Source organism: Ictidomys tridecemlineatus, chromosome 11 (genome assembly GCF_052094955.1).
Source record: "Ictidomys tridecemlineatus isolate mIctTri1 chromosome 11, mIctTri1.hap1, whole genome shotgun sequence".
Classification (NCBI taxonomy): domain Eukaryota; kingdom Metazoa; phylum Chordata; class Mammalia; order Rodentia; family Sciuridae; genus Ictidomys; species Ictidomys tridecemlineatus.
Genome location: NC_135487.1, coordinates 131,142,080 through 131,166,965, shown reverse-complemented (window position 1 = coordinate 131,166,965; position 24,886 = coordinate 131,142,080). Strand labels below are relative to the sequence as shown.

The 24,886-nt window shown below is 35.0% G+C and overlaps 1 protein-coding gene across 3 annotated transcripts in view; it reads right to left on the bottom strand.

The window, feature by feature from the left end:
- The window catches only part of Golph3l (golgi phosphoprotein 3 like), a 41,532-nt gene that overhangs the window by 16,395 nt on the left and 251 nt on the right, over positions 1–24,886 (bottom strand). For 2 of the 3 annotated variants that reach the window (XM_005331175.5, XM_005331174.5), the window contains exon 2: positions 22,958–23,152. In XM_005331175.5, coding sequence (XP_005331232.1) covers positions 22,958–23,140 — 183 coding nt within the window. In that variant the 5' untranslated portion in view covers positions 23,141–23,152. Of the gene's footprint in view, positions 1–22,957; positions 23,153–24,407; positions 24,545–24,886 lie in introns of all 3 variants that reach the window. The other variant, XM_013361230.4, reaches the window with a different exon arrangement.

Genomic DNA, 24,886 nt, shown 5'->3' with positions numbered 1-24,886 from the left:
ACAGGTGTAAACTATAACGCTCAGCTTTATTTTTTTAAATTTTGAGACAGGGTCTTGCTAAATTGCTGAGGCAGGTCTTGAACTTGCAACTTTCCTGCCTCAGCCCTCAGGCATGCACCACTGTAACTGGCTCAACTTTTCAATACTCTTTAGCTGTATTTGGCTGTAGCTTTGTCTTTGGAGAGAAGCTGGGTGAAAGGCTAGCAGGTAGGGTCTACACATTAGCAAGAGTTGTCCTAAAATAATCTTTTATCAATACAGTCATGTCTAATATTTATTGAGCATTTATTTATTTATTGAATTACAAAGCTAACTCTTTAATACTTTGGGTTGTGCCCCACAGGAATAAAAACCACTGTGAAGGGGGCTGGGGTTGTGGCTCAATGGTAGAGCACTTGCCTTGCATGTGTGAGGTACTGGGTTCATTTCTCAGTACCATATATAAATAAATGAATAAAATAAAGGTCTATCAACAACCACCCCCCAAAAATTAAAAAAACAAACAAAACAACACTCCGAAGGGATAAGCCTCTCATCCCCAGGAGTGGCTCAGGGGGAAAGAGGCTACCTTAGAGACAGGAAGCATAAAAGGGATCAGCTGCAGATTCAGGGGAAAGGGAATGTCATGGATGATGGGACCTGTGAGCACTACCGGAGGAAATATGAGCCTGGTGGAACTGGTTCTAGGCACACAGACAAAGAGCAAGAGAGTTAGATATGCAGCCACAAAGCTATTTGGGTTCCTTCTTCTTGTTTGCCTTTTCTGCTTCTTAATGGTCTCCAAGTTTCTCTGCTTGCAGACAGTTGCGAAAAGCTCTGGGCACCTTATATGAATCACTCTGCTTTTTTATATTCTTCTGATAGCGGGTCATGGCAAAAGCAGCAGCCTCACTGAACAATTTTTTTTTTTTTTTTTATTGTTGGTCGTTCAATCACTGAACAATTTTTACGTGTGAGATTGTGCTAAGCTTTCTTAATCCCTTACCTGATTATATCTTCGTAATAACCCTGTAGGAAAGGTAGTAGTAACTACTACTAACCCACAACTTAAAAATGAGGAAACTAAAGCTTACAGAGGTTATTTAGCAAAACAGAGGTAAATAAAAACTAAAGTGGCACAGATTTCAAAATCTTTTAAAATTCTGTTTTCCCTTTTTATTGGCTTAGAAGTTGTGCATTTGTTTATTTTTTAAAAATACATTTTATTATTTTTTCATGTGGTGCTAAGGATGGAACCCAGTGCCTCACATGTGCTAGGCAAGTGCTCTACCACTGAGCTACACCCCTACCCCTGCATGTTTCCCATTGATTTATTTACTGATACTGGGGAGTGAAAACAGGGGTGCTTAACTACTGAGCCACATTCCCAGCTATCTTCTGTATTTTATTTAGAGACAGGGTCTCACTGAAGTTACTTAAGGCCTTGCTAAATTGCTGAGGCTGGCTTTGAATTCAAGAACCTCCTGCCTCAGCCTCCGAAGCTGCTGGGTAGGTAGGATTACAGGTGTACACCACCATGCCTGGTGCATTTGTTTCTTTCAGAAGTTACCTGGTGACATTTTAACATGCATGGCAATTAATTTAAAATTAACATAAAATCTAGCTAGGCATGGTGGCTCACACCTGTAATCCCAGCAACTCAGGAAGCTGAGGCAGGAAGATCGCAAGTTCAAAGTTAGTCTCAGCAATTTAGCAAGGCCCTAAGCCACTTACTGACACCCTGTCTCACTATAAAAATAAATAAATAAAAAAGCTGGAAATGTGGCTCAGTGGTTAAGTGCCTCGGAGTTCAACCTCCAGTACAAAAAAATTAAAAATAAATGAAATTAACATAAAATCTAAATATGAAAAATATATTTACCACTCTCCTAGTTGTCCAATACTTTTTTTAAAAAAACAATATTTATTTTTTAAAAAAACAATATTTATTTTTTAGTTTTAGGTAGACACAACATCTTTTTTTTTTTTTTTTAACGTGGTGCTAAGAATCGAACCCAGTGCCTCATGCATGCTAGTCAAGCACGCTACCACTTGAACCACATCCCCAGTTCTACATTTTCTTTTTTACCTCACAAATATTAATGATCATCATTATTATTTTATATGGGTAGCACTTGTTTAGATTTACTCAGATGATTACCATTTTTTTTTCTTTTTTTAAAAATGTCCTTTTATTAACTTTTTTTTTTTAGAGAGAGAGAGAGATAATTTTAATATTTTTTAGTTTTCGGCAGATACAACATCTTTGTTTGTATGTGGTGCTGAGGATCGAACCCGGGCCACACGCATGCCAGGCGAGCGTGCTACTGCTTGAGCCACATTCCCAGACCCAATTACCATTTTCTTTGCTCACCATTCCCTTCTTGTATATCAGATCTCCTTTCTCATACTACTTTCCTTCTATCTATATTTGAACTTTTAAAAAATATTTATTTTTTTGTTTTTAGTTATAGGTGGATACAATGTCTCTATTTTTTTTCTTTCTTTTTAACAGACTTTAATAGAGGAATCAGGAGTATAGAAAACAAAAACAGCAATGATTTCCCACACAATCAAAAATGTCTCTATTTTACTTTATGTGGTGCTGAGGATTGAACCCAGTGCCTCACACATGCTAGGCGAGTGCTCTACCTCTGAGCCACAACTCTAGCCCTAAACTTGAATTTCATTAAGTGAAAGTCTGCTGGAAGCAAATTCTACTTTATCTGAAATGTCCTTATTTCACTATCATTCCTCTTTTTGTTTTGGGGGTATTTGTTTGTTTGGTTTTGGTACTGGGATTCAGATGTGTGCCATTGCTTCTGGCTCTCCTATTAGATTTCAATTTTGGTGTTTTGTTTGGGAGCCCTTGGAAATTACCTTCTACTTTCCAAGGTTCAAGAATATATTATAAATTAAGGTTGTTCAAGATTTAAGGTCTGACCACCATACTGCTGGGGGTACGGGGCCTCTAATTCCAGTGTTCCCTCTATAGCCAACATGGTGTTTCAGATCAAGTATAATTCTTTATCTTTCTGATGTTCCTCCTAATCTTCAGGATTGAGTCTAAGTGGCATAGTATAGTATTCAACTTGAGCGGCTGCTGTCTCCTCTCATCTTTCTTCCAGTACACTATGCTTAGATATCCTGAATTATTTTAAGTGCTTTTAATGTATTATTTTGCTATTGGCCTTTGCACATACTTTCTTCTAGACCTGGTAATCAATTCTCCTTCTTGTGATTAAGGATTATGTACAGAGGTCACATCTTCCATGTAACCATTGTTTCTAGCTCCACTTTACCCTCTGGGTATGCTTATATATACTTTTCTCTCATATCATCTATGGTATCACCTTGCAATCAACTGTCCTCATTAGACTATAAATTCCATTAAGGAGAGAGTATCCCTTATGAAGACCCATAGTACCTGTTCAATAAATATCTCTTCTCTTTGTTTCTGTCTCTCTCTTTGGTACTAGGAATTGAGAGCAGGAGTGTTTTACCACTGAGCTACATTCCCAGTCCTATTTATTTATTTACTTATTTGAGGTGATGGGGATTGAGCTCTGGCCTCATGCACTCTAATACTAAGCCATATATCCAGTCCTTTATTTTTTGAGATGGGGTCTCACTAAGTTGTCAAGGTTGGCCTTGAACTTGAAATCTTCCTGCCTCAGCCTCCTGAGATGCCACAGGCATACACCATCATGCTGTTGCTCAAAAAGTATTTCTTGAACACATAAATGTATAAGTGAAAGTAAGTGACAGGCATGGGGCCACACATTAATCCCAGCAACTTGAGAGGCTGAGGAAGGAGGCTCAAAAATTGGAGGCCAGCCTCAGCAACTTAGAGGTCCTAATTGGTGAGAAGTTGTCTCAAAATAAAAAAATCAAAAGGGCTGAGGATGTGTCTCAGGGGTTAAGCATGAGAGAGAGAGAGAGAGAGAGAGAGAGAGAGAAGGGGAGGGAAGAAGAGGGGAAGGGAGAGGAAGAAGACAAGAGAAGAGAAGGAGAAAGAGAGAGAGAGAGAGAAAGAAGTAAAATAAGTTAACCTGGCAAAAGCTCAGCTTGAGCCATAAACATCCCTTAAACAACTCCAAATTTCCTGAGGGCCTGAACATAACACTAGGATTGGTTTCCTCCCCTCTCTGACTCATGGTCTGCTTGAAGAGTCATATTTGTGACTCCTCTTTAAGGAGGAAATAGATTTTTTTTGGTTTAATATTTGATTTCGTACAATTCAGCTGCCCAATCAAGGTTAAACTATAACTTACTTCAGAACATACAATTTATTTAGGCATATAATATACATATTCCGGGTAACTATAAATTTCCACAGGTGTGCAAACATTTCAGCCAGCATTAAAACATTTGGAGGAAAATTTCTTTTGTTTTTTCATTTCTTCCTGACATAAAACTTCTGTTTCAGTGATGTCAGATTGTCAACAGAACTGTAAATGAGAAGCACTGTAAATAAAGAAGCAATGAAGACCAGGATGTAGAAACTATGATTTTGAATATTACCCTTTCCCTCATAGCATCTTAAAACAAGTAAAACTCTCCAAATGAGTTTTCAAACTTTTTTTTAATTGAGTAATATCCAATAATAGGAAGAAGTATAACAACATACGTAGGGGGCTGGCGTTGTAGCTCAGTGGTACAGTGCTTGCCTAGAACATGTGAGGCACTGGGCTTGATCCTCAACACCACAGAAAAATAAATAAAAGAAAGGTATTGTGTCCATCTAAAAATTATATACATATATGTATATATATATATATATATATATATATATGTATACATACATACATACATATGTATATATACACACATGTAGAATTTAAAAAATAATTATAAAATAAATACCTTTACAACTTTAAGAAAGAGACAGGAGGGCTGGGGTTGAGGCTCAGTGGTGGAGCTTGGCACGTACAGGGTGCTGGGTTCGATACTCAGCACCACATAAAAATAAATAAATAAAATGAAGGTATTGTGTTCAACTACAACAACAACAAAAAATTAAATAAATAAAATATAAAAAAAAGAAAAGAGGCAGGATTTAGAAAAAGATGATCACTAACAAAGAGATGACAGTACGTAATAGTAATGTTTCCCGTGCACTATGGCTACAGATGACCAATAGAGGCTTGATGCTGTTGTCATCTAGGGTAGTATCTTAGAACAGATTAATGATATGAATCCAGGTATAGAATAGCCTGCGGGCAAGGGAAGATAAAGAGTTATTTAATTTTCTAAGTTTCTTTTTACTCTTTCTCTATATGTCTAGCTTGTGAATTCTCAAACTATTCTCAGGCACTCCAAACAGTAGTAGTTTTTATCATTTTCTTTCTTACAATCTGTTACTTAGGAGAAAAAGGAATTTTCATTGTTATAACTGTCCAGGGCTATCTCCCTACAACTACTTAATTGATTTAAATTTAAAATTAAGGAGTCTGTTAAAGGGCCAATAGTTTGGTATATCTGAGGAAGAAGTCCTAGCACAGAGAAATATTTATCATTCAGTCACTAAATTTCATTATCAGAGGTAATATATATGAGGAAAAGTATATTTTCAGGCCTACTAAAAACAGATTTTCACATTATCTCATGAGCAACAGTCTTGGAAGATTGGTAGAATGACATCTTTGGATAGTGGATTTTATTCTGCCTGATTTTAAAAATATGACTATATAAAAAAGAAAAAAAGATCACATTAGAGAAAGCCTTCCAGATGACTACTATAAACAGTTTTGTGGGTATTTTTCCTAGATTTTTCTTATTTTATATATATATATATATATTCATTCAGATCATATTTAGAAATGAAATTACACATGTTGGGTTTGGTGGCACATTCCTGTAATCCCAGCAGCTCGGGAGGCTGAGGCAGAAAGATCACAAATTAAGGCCAGACTCAGCAACTTAGTTATTCCCTATCTCATGAGTTACTCCAAAAACAAAACAACAAAACAAACTGACAACAAAAAGCAAAATGGGATGTAGCTCAGTTATAAAATGCCCCTTATTCAATGCCCAGTACCCAGTACCAAAAGAGAAATGAGATTATACCGAATGACAACATTTTTCACTTACACATTATTTTGCATATCTTTCTTTTTTTTTACTTCATATTTTTCCACATTTTTTCATCAGTGCATTATAGCTGTACTATTTTATATGTATTTCCACATCAGTAAATACAGATGCACTATAATTTATCTATCTTACATTGTTTATGTATATTTCAGTTACTAATAATTTTTTGTTGTTATGAAAAATTCTATAAAAAAATACTCATTTGTATGTGTACTTCTATTGAATAAATTCCTAAAAGAAATTTTTGGGTCAAAGATTACACATATTTTGGGCTGGGGATGTGGCTCAAGCAGTAGCGCGCTCGCCTGGCATGCGTGCAGCACGGGTTCGATCCTCAGCACCACATACAAACAAAGATGTTGTGTCCGCCAAAAACTAAAAAAATAAATATTAAAAAAATTTTAAAAAGATTATACATATTTTATGTGTAATAATGTTATTTTTCTCTTGTAAAATGTTGGGCAATGCAAATTCTATGAATACAGTCAGTCAACACTTTATACTGAATTCTTGCTTAGTTAAGCATTCAAAAAGTGTTCTTTCTTATTTGAACTTCCTTGAAGACCCACCTTAAAACAACTTTGAACACTGACGATCATAAAGTTGGCTGCTTGGGGTAAAAAGACGAAAAAAAGCCAGGTGCAGTGGTGCATACCATACCTATAATCCTAGTGGTTAGGGAGGCTGAGACAGGAGGATCACAAGTTCCAGGCCAGCCTTTGCAACTTAGCAAGGATCTAAACAATTTAGTGAGACCCTGTCTCAAAATTAAAAATAAAAATTGCTGGGGATGTGGATAAGTGGTTAAGTATCCCTGGGTTCAATCACCAGTACTATTAAAAAAAATTAGTTTTTGTTTTTTAAAATTTTTTGTAGTTGCAGATGGACAGAATGCCTTTATTTTATCTGTTCATTTTTATGTGGTGCTAAAGATTGAACACAGTGCCTCATACACATAAGGCAAGAGCCTGTCACTGAGCTACAACCCCACCCCAAAAAATTAGTTTTACTATATTAAAAAAAAATGATTTCTTGATGGTGTGGTGTCACACACTTGTACTTCCAGATACTCAAGACATTGAAGCAGGAGGATTGCCAGTTCAAGGCCAGTCTGGGCAAACGAGCATGACCTTGTCTCAAAATAAAATAAAATAGGTTAAGGACATAGCTCAGTGGTAGAAGTCCAGCACTAGAAAAAAGATTTTTTTTTTCCTTTAACCTAAGCAACTCCACAATAATAATCTATTTTGCAAAGGCAGAGGGAAGCAAAATCTGGAGAAAATAGAGAGTTTCAATAAGATACTTCTGCAACAAGTAAAATTAAAGTTAACTAAATTAAAAAAGCAAAAGTCGAAATGGAAAGGAAACATCAAATGAAAAAGAGTGCAAAACTAAGAGTTCAGGAATCCTGTTATATACCTCAAAATCTGGAAATGTCACCAGAATCCAAAGAGCAAAATACATTTTCCTCGAAGAAAAGTTTTTAATTAATTTATTTTTGTGTTTTCTTCTTCCTTTCTTTCAATATGAAAGAAAAGTCATATATATATATATATGAATGACTAATTCTTTCCTTTATACTTCAGTAATTAATCTGAATTTTGTTTTGTGGTGCTGGGAACTGAACCCAGGGCACGTGAGGCAAGCACTCTACCAACTGACCTATATCCCCAGCCCCTGAATTTTCTAACAGTCATGTACAACTAATTCAGATATGGGATTTCTATTCCCAGATTATATCATCAAGTAAATTAAGCATTCTTTTGAGGTACAGTATGTAATCCAAGTAAGAAAACTGTGAATCATCTTATTTACCTTTTTTTTTTCATTCTATGTAAACCGAAACATAAAAATCAAAGCATAATAAGAATAGTAAATTATGAGCTCTCTTCCAGAAAATAGATTTTTTAGGACACTTGTGTTCTGATAGTAATATTAGTCCACTTGTTGCTCAATTTTAAGAGCTAATTCAAGTGATCATTTTTTAAGTCTAGCAAATTGGAAACCAGTGTTTTAAAGACTTAAGGCTACCTTATAGATGTTTATTTAATTTATTTATTAGTTGCACACAACACCTTTATTTTGTTTATTTATTTTTATGTGGTGCTGAGGATTGAACCCAGGGCCTCGCACATGCTAGACGAGCGCTCTACCAACTGAGCCACAACCCCAGCCCTAGATGTTTATTCTAAGGAACAGAAGAGGGTTTTATGTTGAGCATCCAAATAACATCTCTCTCTCTCTTTTTAAAATAAAAATCTCTTTTTATTTATTTATTTTTATGTGGTGCTGAGGATCAAACCCAGTGCCTCACACATGCTAGGGAAGTGCTCTGCCATTAAGCTACAACCATAGCCCCCTAACTAAGGTCTCTTTGAGCACAAGAAAATTACCATTTGAGAGCCAAGCCTGACAGAGTTTTAACAACAACAAAATAACAATAGTAGTTACTATATATTGACCATTTATATTTACAGGTTCTGAGCTTAAAATTTTATATAATTAGTTAATTTAATTCTTATAACAGTATTATAAAATCCATATTATCTCTATTAAATAGGAATAATGTTTTATAGGATATGAAACTAACAAAAATCAATAGCTTTCTTATATACCTATACTGAAAAAGAAATAAGGGGAAAAAAAAAAAAAGCAGAGGACTAAATCTAACCATGGAGGTAAAAGACCTCTACTATGAAATTAGAGAACACTGGGCCTGAGGTTGTAGCTTAGTGGTAGAGCACTTGCCCAGAATGCATAAGGCACTGGGTTCTATCCTCAGCACTGGGGTGGTGGCTCAGTGGTAGAGTACTTATCTCACATGTGTGAGGCACTGGGTTTGATGTGCACTCAGCCCTCTGCACCACATAAAAAATAAAAAAATAAAAATTAATTAATTAAATGAAGTTACTGTGTCCATCTACAACTAAAAAAACAAAATAAAATAAAAAGAAATTATAGAACACTGAAGAAAGAAATAAAAGAAGACATTAGAAGATGGAAAGACCTCCCAAGTTCATGGATAGACAGAATTAATATTATTAAAAAGAGCCATATTAACAAAAACAATATACAGATTCAGGGCTGGAGTTGTGGCTCAGTGGTAGAATGCTTGCCTACCACATGTGGGGCACTGGACTTATTTATATAAGTGGTGCTGAGAATTGAACCAAGTAAATAAAATAAAGGTCTATCAACAACTAAAACATATTTTTAAAAAATACAGATTTAGTAAATCCCTATCAATATACTAAAGATATTTTTTATAGAACTATTAAAAAAAAAAAGAAGAAGGAAAAAAGTCCTAAAATTCATTTGGAAGATAGCCAAAGCAATTCTAAGTCAAAAAAGCAATGTCAGAGGCATCATAATTCTTGGCTTCAAATTAATTACTGACCTAGAGTTTAAAAAAAAAAAAAACTGCATGGTGACAGGAGCAGTGGCACATGCCTGGGATCCCCGTGGCTCAGGAGGCTGAGACAAGATGATCAGAAGTTCAAAGCTAGCCTCAGCAACTTAGTGTGGGCCTAAGCAACTTAGTGAGATCCTGTCTCAAAATAAAAACAAAAAGGGCTGTGGATGTGGCTCAGTGGTTAAGTGCCCCTGGGTCCAATACCCAGTAAAAAAACAAGACAAAAACAAGAACAACAAAAAAACCTGCATGGTATTGGCATAAAAACAGACACATAAACCTATGTAATAGAAGACACAGAGACAAACCCAGAGATATACGGTCATCTGATCCTTGCTAAAAAACATATGTTGGAACTGGGTATGGTGGCGGACACCTGTCATCCCAGTAGCTCAGGAGACTGAGGCAGGAGGATTGTGAGTTCAAAGCCAGCCTCAGCAAATTAGTGACATGCAAAGCAACTTAGTGAGACCTTGTCTCCAAATAAAATACAAAATAGGACTGCAGATGTGGGCACTATGGTGATTGAATGTACCTGAGTTCAATCCCCAGTACACATACACACACACACAAAAATATGTTGGAGACAAGAAAGACTTTTTTTTAACAACTTGTGATGGGAAAACTGAATATCTATATGTAGAAGAATGAAACTAGATCTCTATCTCTCACTCTGCACAAAAGTCAACTCAAAATGGATCAAAGATTTTGGAATTAGACCAGAAACTTGGCCATTGCCTCAAGAAAACAGGGCCAACACTCCAACATATAGGTGCAGGCAATGAATTCTTCCTTTTCTTTTTTTTCTTTTTTTTTTTTTTTAAGAGAGAGTGAGAGAGGAGAGAGAGTGAGAGAATTTTTAATATTTATTTTTTAGTTCTCAGCGGACACAACATCTTTGTTGGTATGTGGTGCTGAGGATCGAACCCGGGCCGCACGCATGCTAGGCGAGCGTGCTACCGCTTGAGCCACATCCCCAGCCCCAAGCCACATCCCCAGCCCCATGAATTCTTCAATAGAACTACTAAAACTTAGGAAATAATACCAAGAATTAATACAAGGTATGGCAAAAAATAAAAAAGCTTCTGCACAGCAAAAGAAACAAGAAGGTGGAGAACCTATAGAATGGGAGAATATCTTTGTTAGCTACTCTTCTGAGAGAGGATTAACATCCAGAATATATAAAGAACTCAAAAAATTTACTACCCAAAAAAGCAAGAAATACAATCTATAGATGAGCAAATTAACTAAACAGACACTTCTCAAAAGAACAAATATAAATGACAGGCAGATGTATTTAAAAATTCCAATGTCTTTAGCAATTAGAGAAATGCAAATCAAAACTACACTGAGATTTCATCTCACTCCAGTTAGAATGACAGCCATCAAGAAAACAAATATAATAAACCCTATAGAGGATGCAGAGAAAAAGGAACATTTTTTACATTGGTGGGATTGTGAATTAGTACAACCACTATGAAAATCAGTAAGGAGGTTCCACAACACCACCATATGACCCAGCTATATAATATTCCCCAGTATTCATCCTAAAGAATTAGCATAATATAGGAATATTACATGTACTCATGTTTATAGCAGCACAATTCACTATTGCTAAATTATGGAACTGGCCTAGATGTCCATCAACAGATGAATAGAGAGAGCAAATGTAGTATTTATACTAAGATTTTTATTTATCCATAAAGATGAAATTATGTCAATTGCTGGTAAAAGGAAAAAACTGAAGAATATCATGCTGGAAGTCAAAGGTTGTATGTTTTCTCTCACATGTGAAAGCTAGAGAGAAAAAAGGCTAATGAAAGTAGAAGTGAGGTGGAGTGGAGAAGAGTAGGAGAGAAGAGGTGCCAGGAAATGAAACTAACCAAATTATACATGCACACAATAAAACAGTATAATTACACTGTTGGTGGGATTACTAATTTACAATCCCACCACCAAAATAAACATACCATTACACTGTGTGCATATATAAATATGGAACAATGAATCCTATTTTTGTGCATAATTATGATAGACCAATATAGAAAACTAGAAAATAAAAGGTGGTAACCAAGCATCATCTAGCGGCATGATAAATGAAAGAGAATTCTAAGAAAGTACTGGATTTGTGATGAACTTTGTAAAGAAATGCATAATTTAAAGTAAAACAAACCAGGGGGGTAGGTAATGTGGCAGGAATATAAAAGATAAGGACAGATAAATAAGATGGGGCTAGGGAGCCAGGAAAACACTGTCCTGCCTTCAAGGAGGCTGTAGTTTGGCCTTAAAAGTAACTGCCTGAGGTTGGGGTTGGGGCTAGGGCTGAGTGGTGGAGCTCTTGCCTAGCATATGTAAGGCCCTGGGCTCAATCCCCAGAACCACATAAAACTAAATAAACAAAATAAAGGTATTGTGTCCATCTACAACTAAAAAAAAAAAAAAAAAAGTAATGGGCTGGGTGCAGTGACTCATATCTCTAATCCCAGCTACTCAGGAGGCTGAAGCAAGAGTATCTCAAGTTTGAGGACAGCCTGAGCTATTTATTTATAAAAAATAAAAAGGTCTGGGGATGTAGCTCAGAGTGCCCCTGAGTTCAATCTCTAGTACCCCAAAACAACAATAACAACAAAAATTTATTTAACAGAATCCTGTGAAACCATTAAAATGTGGGGTATGTTTATATTATTGATATGAAAGATGTCTACATTATTTATCTATTTTTACTTTTGGGTTACCAGGGATTGAATGCAGGGGTGCTATATTCCCAGCCCTTTTTATTTTTTATTTTGAGATAGGGCCTTGCTAAATTGCTTAGTGCCTTGCTAAGTTGCTGAGGATGGCTTTGAACTCATGATCCTTCTGCCTCAGTCTCCCAAGCTGCTAAGAATACAGGTCTGTGCCTGGCCTCCACATTACCTTAAATGAAAAAAGAACTGCAAAATAATTTGCCTGGTATGATCGATTTTTTGTAATTATTAATTTACAAACAAAAAAATCTCTAAGGATATACACTACAATTTTAATAGTAGTTATCTTTGAGTCATAAGATTATGGGTAATTTTTATTTTATTCTTTATATCTTTATAAAACAGGTATATATAATTTACAGAGTGAAATGCACAGTTGTTAAATTCAATCCATTTTGGCAAATGCAGATATTCATGTTATTTATACCTTATCAGGACATTTCTATCACTCCAGTAAATGTTCGTGTATATAACAGATCTGTCTACATTTCTTAAACATATTCTACTTTAAAAATAATAAAAAGTAACAAAGATACTCTTAGGCAAAATTTTAAAAAGAAGTAAAAATACAACTCCCAAAACGGAGAGGATACTCTACCAATTAATTAATACCTTTGTAACCTCAAACCCTATGATTCATTATTTTTTTCTATTTGCCATTCTCACCTTGAACCTTTTGGACAACTATTGAGGAATTTCTTCCTCTCCTGTGTTCTTATAGCACTTTTTAAAATTATTATTTTTTAAGTTATAGATGGACACAATATCATTTTTTTCACTTTTTTCTTTCTTTATTTATTTTTAGTCTTACATGACAGCAGAATGAATTTTGACATATAATACATACATGGAGTGTACATACATCAATCATATTGTCAATTCTATTCTGCTGCCCTTCCTATCCTCCTTACTCCTCCTCTCCTATCCTTTCTCTCTATCCAATCTAATGTGACACACTTTTTTTTCTTTTTCTCATTACAACATCATATATGTATTCTGTATAATAATGAGGTTCTCCTTCCATCTTTCGTGCAACTCCCCTTCTCCCTCTTTTTCCCTCCCACCTCTCTTCCCTATTTAGTGGTAGTCTTCTTCTCATGCTCTTCTTCCCTATCCCATTTTGAGTCACCCCCCTTATATCAGAGAAGATATTCAGCATTTTTTTTTAGGGATTGGCTAACTTCTCTTAGCATAATCTGCTCTAATGCCATCCATTTGCCTGCAAATGCCATGATCTTGTTATTTTTTAGTGCTGAGTAATATTCCATTGTGTATAAATGCCACATTTTTTTAATCCATTCATCTATTGAAGGGCATCTAGGTTTGTTCCACATTCTAGCTATTGTGAATTGTGCTGCTATAAACATTGATGTGGCTGTGGACACATATCTTTATTTTATTCATTTATTTTATGTGGTGCTGAGGATCGAACCCAATGCCTCACTCATGCTAAGCAAGGGCTCTACCACTGAGCTACAACTTCACCTTCACTATTTTTTATTTTGAGATCGTCTTTCTAAGTTCCCCAGGTTGGCCTCAAACTTGTGATCCTCCGCTTCAGCCTCCTGAGTAGCTGGGATTACAAGTGTGCACTACCATGCCTGGTATCATTAAACAATTTTTTTTTATAAGTACATCTTTTTTCTTTTTTTTTAAAGAGAGAGAGAGACAGAGAGAGACAGAGAGAGAGAGAGAGAGAGAGAGAGAGAGAGAGAGAGAGAATTTCAATATTTATTTTTCAGTTTTTGGCGGATACAACATCTTTGTTTGTATGTGGTGCTGAGGATCGAACCTGGGCAGCATGCATGCCAGGTGAGCGTGCTACCGCTTGAGCCACATCCCCAGCCCATCATTAAACAATTTTAATGACATTTTCTGAGCGTGAACTGCACTCCAGATGGCTATAAGTTATTATACAATTATTTCCAAAATCTTTACAAATCTTTGTTATAGGATGAACTATATCTCCTCAAATTTCATTTGTTGAAGCTGTAACCTCTAGTACTTCAGAATATGACTATCTGGAAGCAGAGCCTGAGAAAGGGTGATTAACCAGGTGGCCATTCACATGCCTAAAATCCCAGCACCTTGGAAAGCTGAGGCAGGAGAATTTCGAGTTCAAAGCCAGCCTCAGCAATTTAGTGAGATCCTAAGTAACTTTGTAGGCATGTGGCTCAGTTGTAAAGCCCCATTCAAACCCTGGTACTCTTTAAAAAAAAATGTTTTAAATTAAAATGAGTTCTTAAAGTGGGCCTTAATCCAATAGGACTGGTGTCCTCACAGGGGCAGAAATTTGAACACACAGAAAGATTAGGGATGCAGGCACACAGCACTAAAAGTCTATAAGGCAAGGAGAGAGACCTTAGAAGAACCAAACTGTCATCTTTGATCTTGGATTTCTAACTTCAAGAACTGTAAGAAAATTATTTTCTGTTGTTTAAGCCACCCACCTGTGGTATTCAGATCTAACCACTTATTATAATCATACTCTCACAGAAAAATCTAGAAGAGGACTACTTATTCATTTGGTCTTTTTTTTTTTTTTTGGTAAAGATGATTTTTTAAAAACATGTGTGTGTGTGTGCGTGTACTGTAGGTGGATACAATACTTTTTTTTTTTAATCTTTATGTGGTACTGAGGATCGAACCTAGTGCCTTCATGTGCCAGGCAAGTGCTCTACCACTGAGTCACAAATTCAGGCCCTCATTTGGTCTTAAGCTTAACATAAAAGAAAAAAGGGTTGGGGATGTAGCTCAGTGGTACAGCATTTGCCTAGGATGTTTGAAGCCTCTGGCCCTGGGTTTAATCCTCAGCATCATTAAAAAATAAAAAAGAGAGAGAGAGATACCTATCTACCCATATTATCTCTATTTAGTTTCTTCCTCATTCCATAAAGAGAATAATATATGCCATGAGTTCTAATTTATGGCTAAAGTGAACTGAAAATAAAAACGAATAGGGCTGGGGATGTGGCTCAAGTGGTAGCGTGCGGCCTGGGTTTGATCCTTAGCAAGTAAAACAAAGTTATTTAAAAAATGACTTATTTCTATATTAATCCTTCTGAAGATGTAGTTATAATTTAAATTATTTACTGCCTCTAAACATTTTTCATTTTTCAAATTTGGTTACTTAAACTTCTTTCTTACTTGGTCCTGTTGCCCTTTATGATCAAAATATCTAATCTGAAGAAAGGAGAAAATAATGTACAGAAATTTCATATTACTACCTTCTTAATATCCAAAGTAACAGTATGGAATATTAGATGTAAAAATAAAACTAAAAAAAAAAATCATTCAGAATTGTTTGTAATACTTTCCCCTTCCCTCCCTTCTTGCCTATGTACTTTCTTTTCTTTCTTTTCCTTTCCCTTTCTTTCTTTTGCACTGGGGGTTGAATGGAGGAATGTTTTACCAATGAGCTATATTCCCAGTCTTATTTATTTACTTGGCAGTGCTGTGGATCAAACCCAGAGGCTCATGAATACGAGGTAAACACTCTACCACTGAAATATAACCTCAGTTACCTTTTTATTTTTTGAGACAAATTCTCACTAAATTGCCGAGGGCCTCACTAAATTGCTGAGGCTGTTCTTAAACTTGTAATCCTCCTGACTTAGCTTCCTTAGTTGTGAGATTACATGCATGTGCCACCATGCCCAGCTCTTTTCCTTTTTCTCACGTTTTTAATTTATTTATTTACTTACTTATTGTAGTTGTAGATGGATAGAATGCCTTTATTTTATTTGTTTATTTTTATGTGGAGCTGAGGATGGAACCAAGTGCCTCATGCATGCTAGGCAAGCACTCTACCACTGAACTACAGCCCCAGCCCCTTTTTTTCTCACATTATTGATGGCCACTTAAAATCTTATGGAATCCCCAAATCTCTTTCCAAGAGTGAGCTTTGCTAGGGTATTAAAACATCTGAACAAGAAACACATGACTGAGACTTAAAAAATAACTTGTGACAAACAATACTGTGGAGCACAATCTTTTATGTTAATAGGAGGCATAATTTAAAATCCATATGAAGTTACCCAAAGAATTGAAATTCTTGGGATCACACTAAACAATTAACAACCCAAACAACTCTCTCAGGAAGAAATACAGAATAATACATAATACCTCTTTTGCAAGCATGTCCTTTGTTAATCTCAGTCAGTTTTAATGTAAATTTTACAAATTATTGCCCAATGAATCATATTATTTTGACTCCCATAAAGAGAGGATGATACTTGCCTTCTAGGATTAAGCATAAAATGGTGCAAAATCTTTTCAAAACTCTAAGTTACACAAACATAAAATATGAATAAGGAGACAAGAGAGATGAAAAGGCTCAGTAAGTTTAAAGGCTCAGTGGTTACAGTCAAAGCCCAAATTTAAGTGGGTGGCTTTGTCTTAATATTAGTATCAGGTATTTTAGAACAGTATGTATCTTGGAGTTGGGAAGAACAGGGAGAGGTTCTTAATTATATAGCTTAAATTATGTTTTTTTACTGTCAAAATAAGATTTAAGTCTCCCAGTTTATTTCCTTTTATATATACATAGTAAATAATTCTTTGGAGTTATATGGCTGGATAAAACAAAGAACAAAACAAACGTTCTTTCTGTTTTTCAATAGTTTGTTAAACACAAAATATTAAATAAAAAAACCTGACAAACAAGTCCTTCTGGTACATTTTCCCAGTCACAATGAAAATAACTACTCATAAGATTTATTATTCATATTGAGCAATCAGGAAACTAAAAGGTAAAACCAGGTAGTGACCTAAATTAGACTTTTAATCCTTTAATTTTAATAAAATGCATTAGGACTGAGTCAACTTAAGAGGAGCAATTTCTTCATCTATAGGCAATAAGTGAAAACTATATTGACTTATTGTAACTTTTAGAATTTTTTGGTTAGTTCAATGAAATTTTTTTACCAGTTTAAAAGTTTTTACTTCTAATCTCCCATTGCTAATAAATGATGATGGACTATAGCTGATAGAGGATTGTCATTAGCTTGAAAAAGCATAGCTTTAACACACTTTATAATTAAACATAAAAGTTTTACTCAGTCTGTTTTATCATTTTTTTCTATATATGAATAGTGGCATTGTTTGAAAAAATGTGACAGGTACAAGGATATTATTAACAGTAGTGTTCATAATGGATTCCTGAGTGTCCATTAACCCATAGAATAAATGAATAGTATTATATTAATATAATGAAACACTGTATCCCAATGAACCAGATTACATTAAATTATATACTACAATATGAGTCTCACCATTGACCAAAGGAATATATAACATTATTAACCAATAATATAAGTTTAAAAATAGGCAAAACTAAATATGTTCATTTATTTATTTATTTATTTATTTATTTATTAATTAGTTTTCAGCAGACACAATCTTTGTTTGTATGTGGTGCTGAGGATCGAACCCCGGCCGCACGCATGCCAGGCGAGGGCGCTACCGCTTGAGCCACATCCCCAGCCCCCTAAATATGTTCTTACACACACATACAGACACACACACACATACATTAAAACTACGGAGGTGGAGGAGGCTCGTGGTAGAGCACTTGCTTGGCGTGTGTGAGGCCCTGGGTTTGATCCTCAACATCACATATAAATAAATAAAAGATTCAATGATAACTAAAAAAATATTAGAAAAAAAAAACTACATGGAGGGGCTGGGGCTGTAGCTCAGTGGTATAGCACTTGCCTAGCACAGGTGAGGCACTGTGTTCTATCCTAAGCACCATATAAAAATAAATAAATAAAGATATTGTGTCTCTCTGTAATTTAAATAAGTAAATAAATAAAATACAAACTATAAGAAGGTGGGCAACATGTAATTAGGGAAGGGCATAAGAGGAGACATTGGATACTGATATTGTTCTGCTGCTAGTTTTTTTTTTAAAGATATTTTATTAGTTATTGATGGAACTTTACTTATTTGTCTACACGTGGTGCTAAGAATAAAACCCAGTGCCTCACACATTTGAGGCAAGCGCTGTACCACTGAGCCACAACCCCAGCCCTGTTTTTTTTTGGGAGGGATTGGATTTCTACTAGTAGTTACATAAGTTACATCATTTAAAGCATTCATTGCTTGTGAGGCAATAATATTTATATTAAAACTCTTACCAAAACTAAGCAATACCCTGTCTCAAAATTAAAATAAATAAATAAAAAAAAAGACTGGGCCAGTGTGGCTCAGTGGTAAAGCACCTCTGGGTTTAATCCTTGGTACAAAAAAAAAAAAAAAAAAAAAAAAGCCAGGTGCAAATTCATAATAGCTAGACTGTGGAACCAACCTAGATGCCCTTCAATAGATGAATGGATAAAAATAAATGTGGCATTTATATACAATGGAATATTACTCAGCACTAAAAAATAACAAAATCATGGCATTTGCAGAGAAATGGAAGGCATTAGAGCAGATTATGCTAAGTGAAGTTAGCCAATCCCTAAAAAACAAATGCCAAATGTCTTCTTTAATATAAGGGGGGTGACTCAAAACAGAGTAGGGAGGAAGAGCATGAGAAGAAGATTACCACTAAATAGGACGAGAGTTGGGAGGGAATGGGAGGGAGAAAGGGAATTACATGGAAGATGGAAGGAGACCCTAATTGTTATACAAAATTACATATAAGATGGTACGAGGGGGAAGAAAAAAAAAAGAGAGAAATGTGTCACAGTAGATTGGGTAGAGAGAGATGAGGGGAGGGGAGGGGAGATTAGGAAGGGCAGCAAAATACAATAGACACTAGTATGGCTGTATGTATAAATGTGGCTGTATAATCAATGTGATCCTGCAATCTGTACACATGGAAAAATAATAATTCATACCCCATTTGAATCAAATATATGATATGTCAAGATCATTGTATTGTCTTGAGCAACTAAATGGCGCACATCTCTAATCCCAGTGGCTCTGGAGGCTGAGACAGGAGCATTGTGAGTTCAAAGCCAGCCTCAGCAAAAAGCGAGGTGCTAAGCAACTCAGTGAGAACCTGTCTCTAAATAAAATACAAAATAGGGCTGGGGACTCAGTGGTTGTGTGCCCCTGAGTTTAATCCCTGGTACCAAAAACAAACAAATAAACAAACAAACCCAAAAAACCAAACCAAACCAAACCAAAAAAACCTCTTACCAAAAATAACAATGATAAATAAATAGGTTCCTGGTTTCAATGGGAATAAATCTATTTTATTTTAGTCAGGAAACTATTATATTTTCTCATCTATTAGACTGAGGTCAGTTATTAAACCAAGATAACATCTAATTTTAAATATGCTTGAAAGGTTAGATTCTTCAAAGTTATATTTAAATGAAGGCCTATGAAACTAACTCTAGGTGCAGAAACAAAAAACTATTTTTTTTTTAAGAATTTTAATATTTATTTTTTAGTTATCGGCAGACACAACATCTTTGGTTTTTTTTTTTTTTTTTTGTATGTGGTGCTGAGGATCGAACCTGGGTTGCATGCATGTCAGATGAGCGCGCTACCGCTTGAGCCACATCCCCAGCCCACAAAAAACCATTAGTATCTAGAAATTCCCCTCATGTTCCTTTCTAATCTCTAACAACCTTTTCCTTCTCCCATTCCCCACACAAAAATAACAACTATCTTAACAACTACATTCATCCTTTCCTTGCTTTTCTTTGTAGTTTTACCACCTAAACACACAATGCCAAAAAATTACAGTATTTTGAATTTCATATAAATGGAATTATTCACTATGTATTATCTTATGTCCGGTTTCCTTTACCGAACATTGTGTGAGAAATAGATGTTGTGTAACAATGTTCATTTTCATTAACTATTAAAACATATTTATAGGTCAGGCACAGTGGCGCACATCTATATTTCCAACCTCTTTGGAGGCTGAGGCAGGAGAATCACAAGTGCAAGGCCAGCCTCAGCAACCCAGTGTGTCAAAAATGAGAATTAAAATTGTACTGCAGTATGCTGTCATATAGGATGAGGATGTAGCTCAGTGGTAGAGTGCATGCCCAGCATGTGTGAGGCTCTGGGTTCAAATCCTAGTATTGCTTATTTCTATCCATTCTGCTGTTGATGGACATTTAAGTTACCTATTTTTAAAAAGTATTATCTTTTGTCTTTTTAGCTAGAAGCAAGTTTCTTGTGGGCAAGGACCTTATATTAGATTTTTAAATTTTTTGTTTAGTTGTAGATGAACACAACACCTTCATTTTGTTTATTTACTTTTTTTTTTTTTTTTTAACATGCTGCTGAGGATCAAACCCAGTGCCTCACACTTGCCAGGCAAGTACTCTACTGCTGAGCTACAACCCAGCCTATTATATATTTTTCAAATTTATTTTGGTACTGGGGATTGAACTCAGGGGTGTTTTATCACTGAACTATATCCTCAGCTTTTTTTTTTTTTTTTTTAAAGTACAGGGGCACTTGACCACTAAGCCACATCCCCAGACCCCCCCTTTTTTTTTCCTTGTATCTTATTTAGAGACAGGGTCTTACTGAGTTGTTTAGTACCTCACCATTGCTGAGGCTGGAGGTGAACTTGTGATCCTCCTGCCCTAGCCTCCTGAGTCACTAGGATTACAGGTGTGCACCACTGAGCCCGGCCTTTTTGTTTTTTATTTTAAGACAGGGTCTTGCTTAGTTACTTAGGACCTCAAACTTTCAATCCTTCTGCCTCAACCTCCCAAACCACTGGGATTACAGGTGTGTGCTACCACCCTCAGATTTACTTTAGTATTTTGAATAATGATAAGCACATAATGGGTATTCTCAATTACATTAAGTATTAACTAAGCAAATAGGCTAATAGTTTGGGAGATGAGTAGAAAATAACTAGAATTGGAAATTAATTTAATATATCTAAAGGTATAGTTATGCAACCAGCATTTTGTAACCAGTAGTACTTAAATAAATCAGAAGGTCTGACCTCTCTTATTCATCTAAGTGTAAGTATTTATCACTTTTGTCAAGATGTGGTGATGCATGCCTGTAATCACAGTAACTCACAGGACTGAGAAAGGATGATCACAAGTTCAAGACCAGCCTCAGGAAATTAATAAGGCCCTAAACAATTTAGTGAGATCCTGTCTCAAAATGGAAAAAAAAAAAAAAAAAGAATTTATCATCTCTTATGTTTGCTGAGCCAAATGGAAGCTATAATTTTTTCAACTGTCTACAAAAGTAAAATTAGAACAATTTAAATGGTGGTTAATTATTATCTGCCCATTTTGTACAATAAATCACCCATATGCTAAATAATCACTATGATGAATAATAAAAACCATAAAGTCTAAGAAACAAGTGTATTCCCAAGTCATGAAATAAATGTAAATGTGTCAAAATATACTCTACTGTCATGTATATATAAAAAGAACAAATAAAATAAAAAAAGAAATATAAAAAAGAAGAGATTTTACTAGATGTGTGTAGCGTTTTTCTAGTTAAGAACAATTATCGAAGCCAAATTTAATATTTTTCTATGTAAAGTAACATTTTACTTTTTTATAAATTTTCAAAAGTGAGGTCGGTTATAAAAAGATACTTTCGAAAATATTTTATCAAAATTTTCTTGCAAAGGAAAAATATTTAAAATGTTACATCTATATGCTTTTTAAAAATATTTTTAATATTTTAATTTTTAAAAAATATTTTTTAGTTGTTGATGGACCTTTATTTTGTTTATTTGTATGTGGTGCTGAGAATGGAACCTAGTGCTTCATGCATGCTAGGCAAGCATGCTACCACTGAGCCACAACCCTAGTCCCATCTATATGCTTTTTTATGTGGGAAGAGTGATGGGAAAACATAGTAAAAAGTTAAATTACAAATAGAGGATAATGTACACTACTAGAAAAAAAGCCAGGAAAATTTTTTTTTTTAATTTCTAAAATTAAAATAGCCTTCAACTGTTGATTTAAATTCTAACAATCCACAGAACAGAATGTAAACTATTTCTGCTACAAAAAACCTACTGGTAGCCAGTGTGGTGGTGCAACCTGTAATTCTAGCAGCTTGGGGGGCCTAAGGCAAGAGGATTTCAAGTCCAAAACTAGCTCAGCAAAAGTGAGGCACTCAGCAACTCAGTGAGATCCTATCTCTAAATAAAATACAAAATAGGGAAGAGGATATGGCTCAGTAGTAGAGTGCTCCTGAGGTTCAATCCATGGTACTAAAAAAGAAAAAAAAAAAAAAAGCCAACTCATCACCTATTTTTCTGTAAGATAGTGTAATTAACACATATTTTTGTCTTTTAAAAATTTTTGCCCCCAAAGTTCAAGTAGATTTGAGTCAGGGCATGGTGGCACACACCAGTAATCCCAGCCACCTGGAAAGCTACGTCAAAAATAAAGGAGGGTCAAGGAGGTCACCCCCAACAAAGAAGAACGTGTGGGTTCTCTTTCTTATTTTAATAAGAGGTTACTATTTCACCATGAAACTGACTTTGGAAAGTACAAGTACAAAACTTAAGACTGCATTATCCTTTCTTATATCCTCTACAATTTTGTAATTAAATTATACTTCAAGTAATCATACTTCTCGATTTTACTCTCCAAGTATATCAGACACCAACTTAAATTCCTCCATTTCCAAGATGATTTGAATTCATTTTTAAGACCAATTTAGTCAAAACATTAATAAAAATATTTCATCAGATTACTTCCTAGTACATTTTAATATTTCAATCTTTGAGACAGCCTAGCAAATGTAACTGCATTACCTCTTTATCTTTTAGTCCCAGGAGCAATACTTCTTCCATAAGGGTGAGGCGAATATCCTTAGAGTCTCCAGAATCTTCGTTTTCTGGACTCCTCTCTTGATTAGTATCTTCCTCACTTTCTACCTTCTTTTCAAAGTTCTTGCTTATTTCAGTGCGACGGGTTCGGTGAGTTAATGTGGTCATTCTCACTTGTTTCTGGAGGGAATAATGAAAAAAATCCATATATGTGCTTATGCAAATAAATACAGATATTCATACATACATACTAAAAAATGTATATGAATAGAAAATATTTATAAACTTATAGAAGAAAGTAAACTAGAAAAATTGGGTGTGAGACACAATATCTTTTCCAACTGTTTTACCAGATGGCAATGACAAGAAATCAAATCAATAATTCTAAAGTCCTATAGAAATGATCACCGTTTAAATGTGGTTATTTTTTATGCATAAAACTATAACTCAGGAGGAAATGTCCAGTGATACTCTTCTTCCACAAGATGGATCCCCATGTTAAATAAGACAAAATAGCAAAAAAAAAAAAGATGAGCATTCAGATCTAAACGAACAAAATAATTATCTAATTTCTGAAAACATTCAATGGTACTATATCATAAAACGCAAATAAAAAACAAGAAAAAAATAAATAGAAATATGTGTTTTAATATTTTCTTCCTATACCCTAATGACTCATTTCATGCACTTACTTTGGAGACCACTAGGCTAGAGAATAACATTCAGAAAATCATGTGCAATAATTTCACATGGCCCTAGTTAGCCATCTTGGGAGTACACAAATAGCTGCTTCCAAAAAACACTAGCAAAATGTTTAAAACATTAGCGAATTCTTTCTCATTTACAAAAAAAGGGGTGTTGGGATATAGCTCAGTGTTAGAGAATGTACTAAGTTAGTGAGTTCAAGGCTCTAGACTCAATCCCCAGCATTGGGAAAAAAAAATCAAAGCACATATCTTTTTTTTAATACCATGCACTACAATTGTTTAAAAATTTTAAATCGTCTGTGGTAAAGTTTACAAGTTAGCCTATTTTACTTTATACAAATCTAGGTGTCAGTTTTGAAGATGATATACAATAAATATTTAAAATCAAGCATTATATTAAAGTATCTTTCAGATCAAAAGAAAAAAATAGTATTTAAGAATTGTTAATGACTAGATCTGGTTCTACCTTCTAGCAATATTTCCCAATACTCTTAACATGTACTGCTGTCAAATCTTTTCTCAAATATGTCTCATGCTTTTTTTCTGCCTCTGCTCCTTTGTCTTGCTGGGATTCTAACCCTTTCCCCTTCCTCTCTATATTTACCCATTCTTCAATGACCTACTGCCCCACCAGGAAGCCTTAAGTGAACCTCTATTACCCATATGCCCCATGGCCAGAATTGTTCGTTCACTCCGCTGTACTTTCACAGAACTTTATTTATACTTACTTCCTTTAAAGTATTTAATATAGTTTCTCTTTTGGTATGGCTGTCTCTCAACTGTAAACTTCTTGAGGGCAGGAATAATGTCTTCTTGGGTTTTTATATTCTCCATAGCAACTAGCACAATGTCTTTAACGTTGTAACTGCTCAATAAATATATACTGATTAAAACGAATACTCAGAAATGCATGAGAACATTTAAAATAGAAATACAAATGAAGTGAGTTACAAAAGATCCTTTGTACAAAAGTATATTTCAAATATAATCTTGGGATGGGAGATGAGAAGAATAAAGGAGGAACAGAACCATAAAATAAGTGCTTTAGGGCACTAACTCTTTCTGGCACTGAATTGGGATTAGTTCCTAACCCAATCCAAGAAACTTTAAACCTTCAGGGATGAAAAATAAAGGGGAATTTTCTTTGAGGAATCAATTTCCCTTGAACATTTACTAGTTAAAAATCCTACATGAAAAAACAAATGGC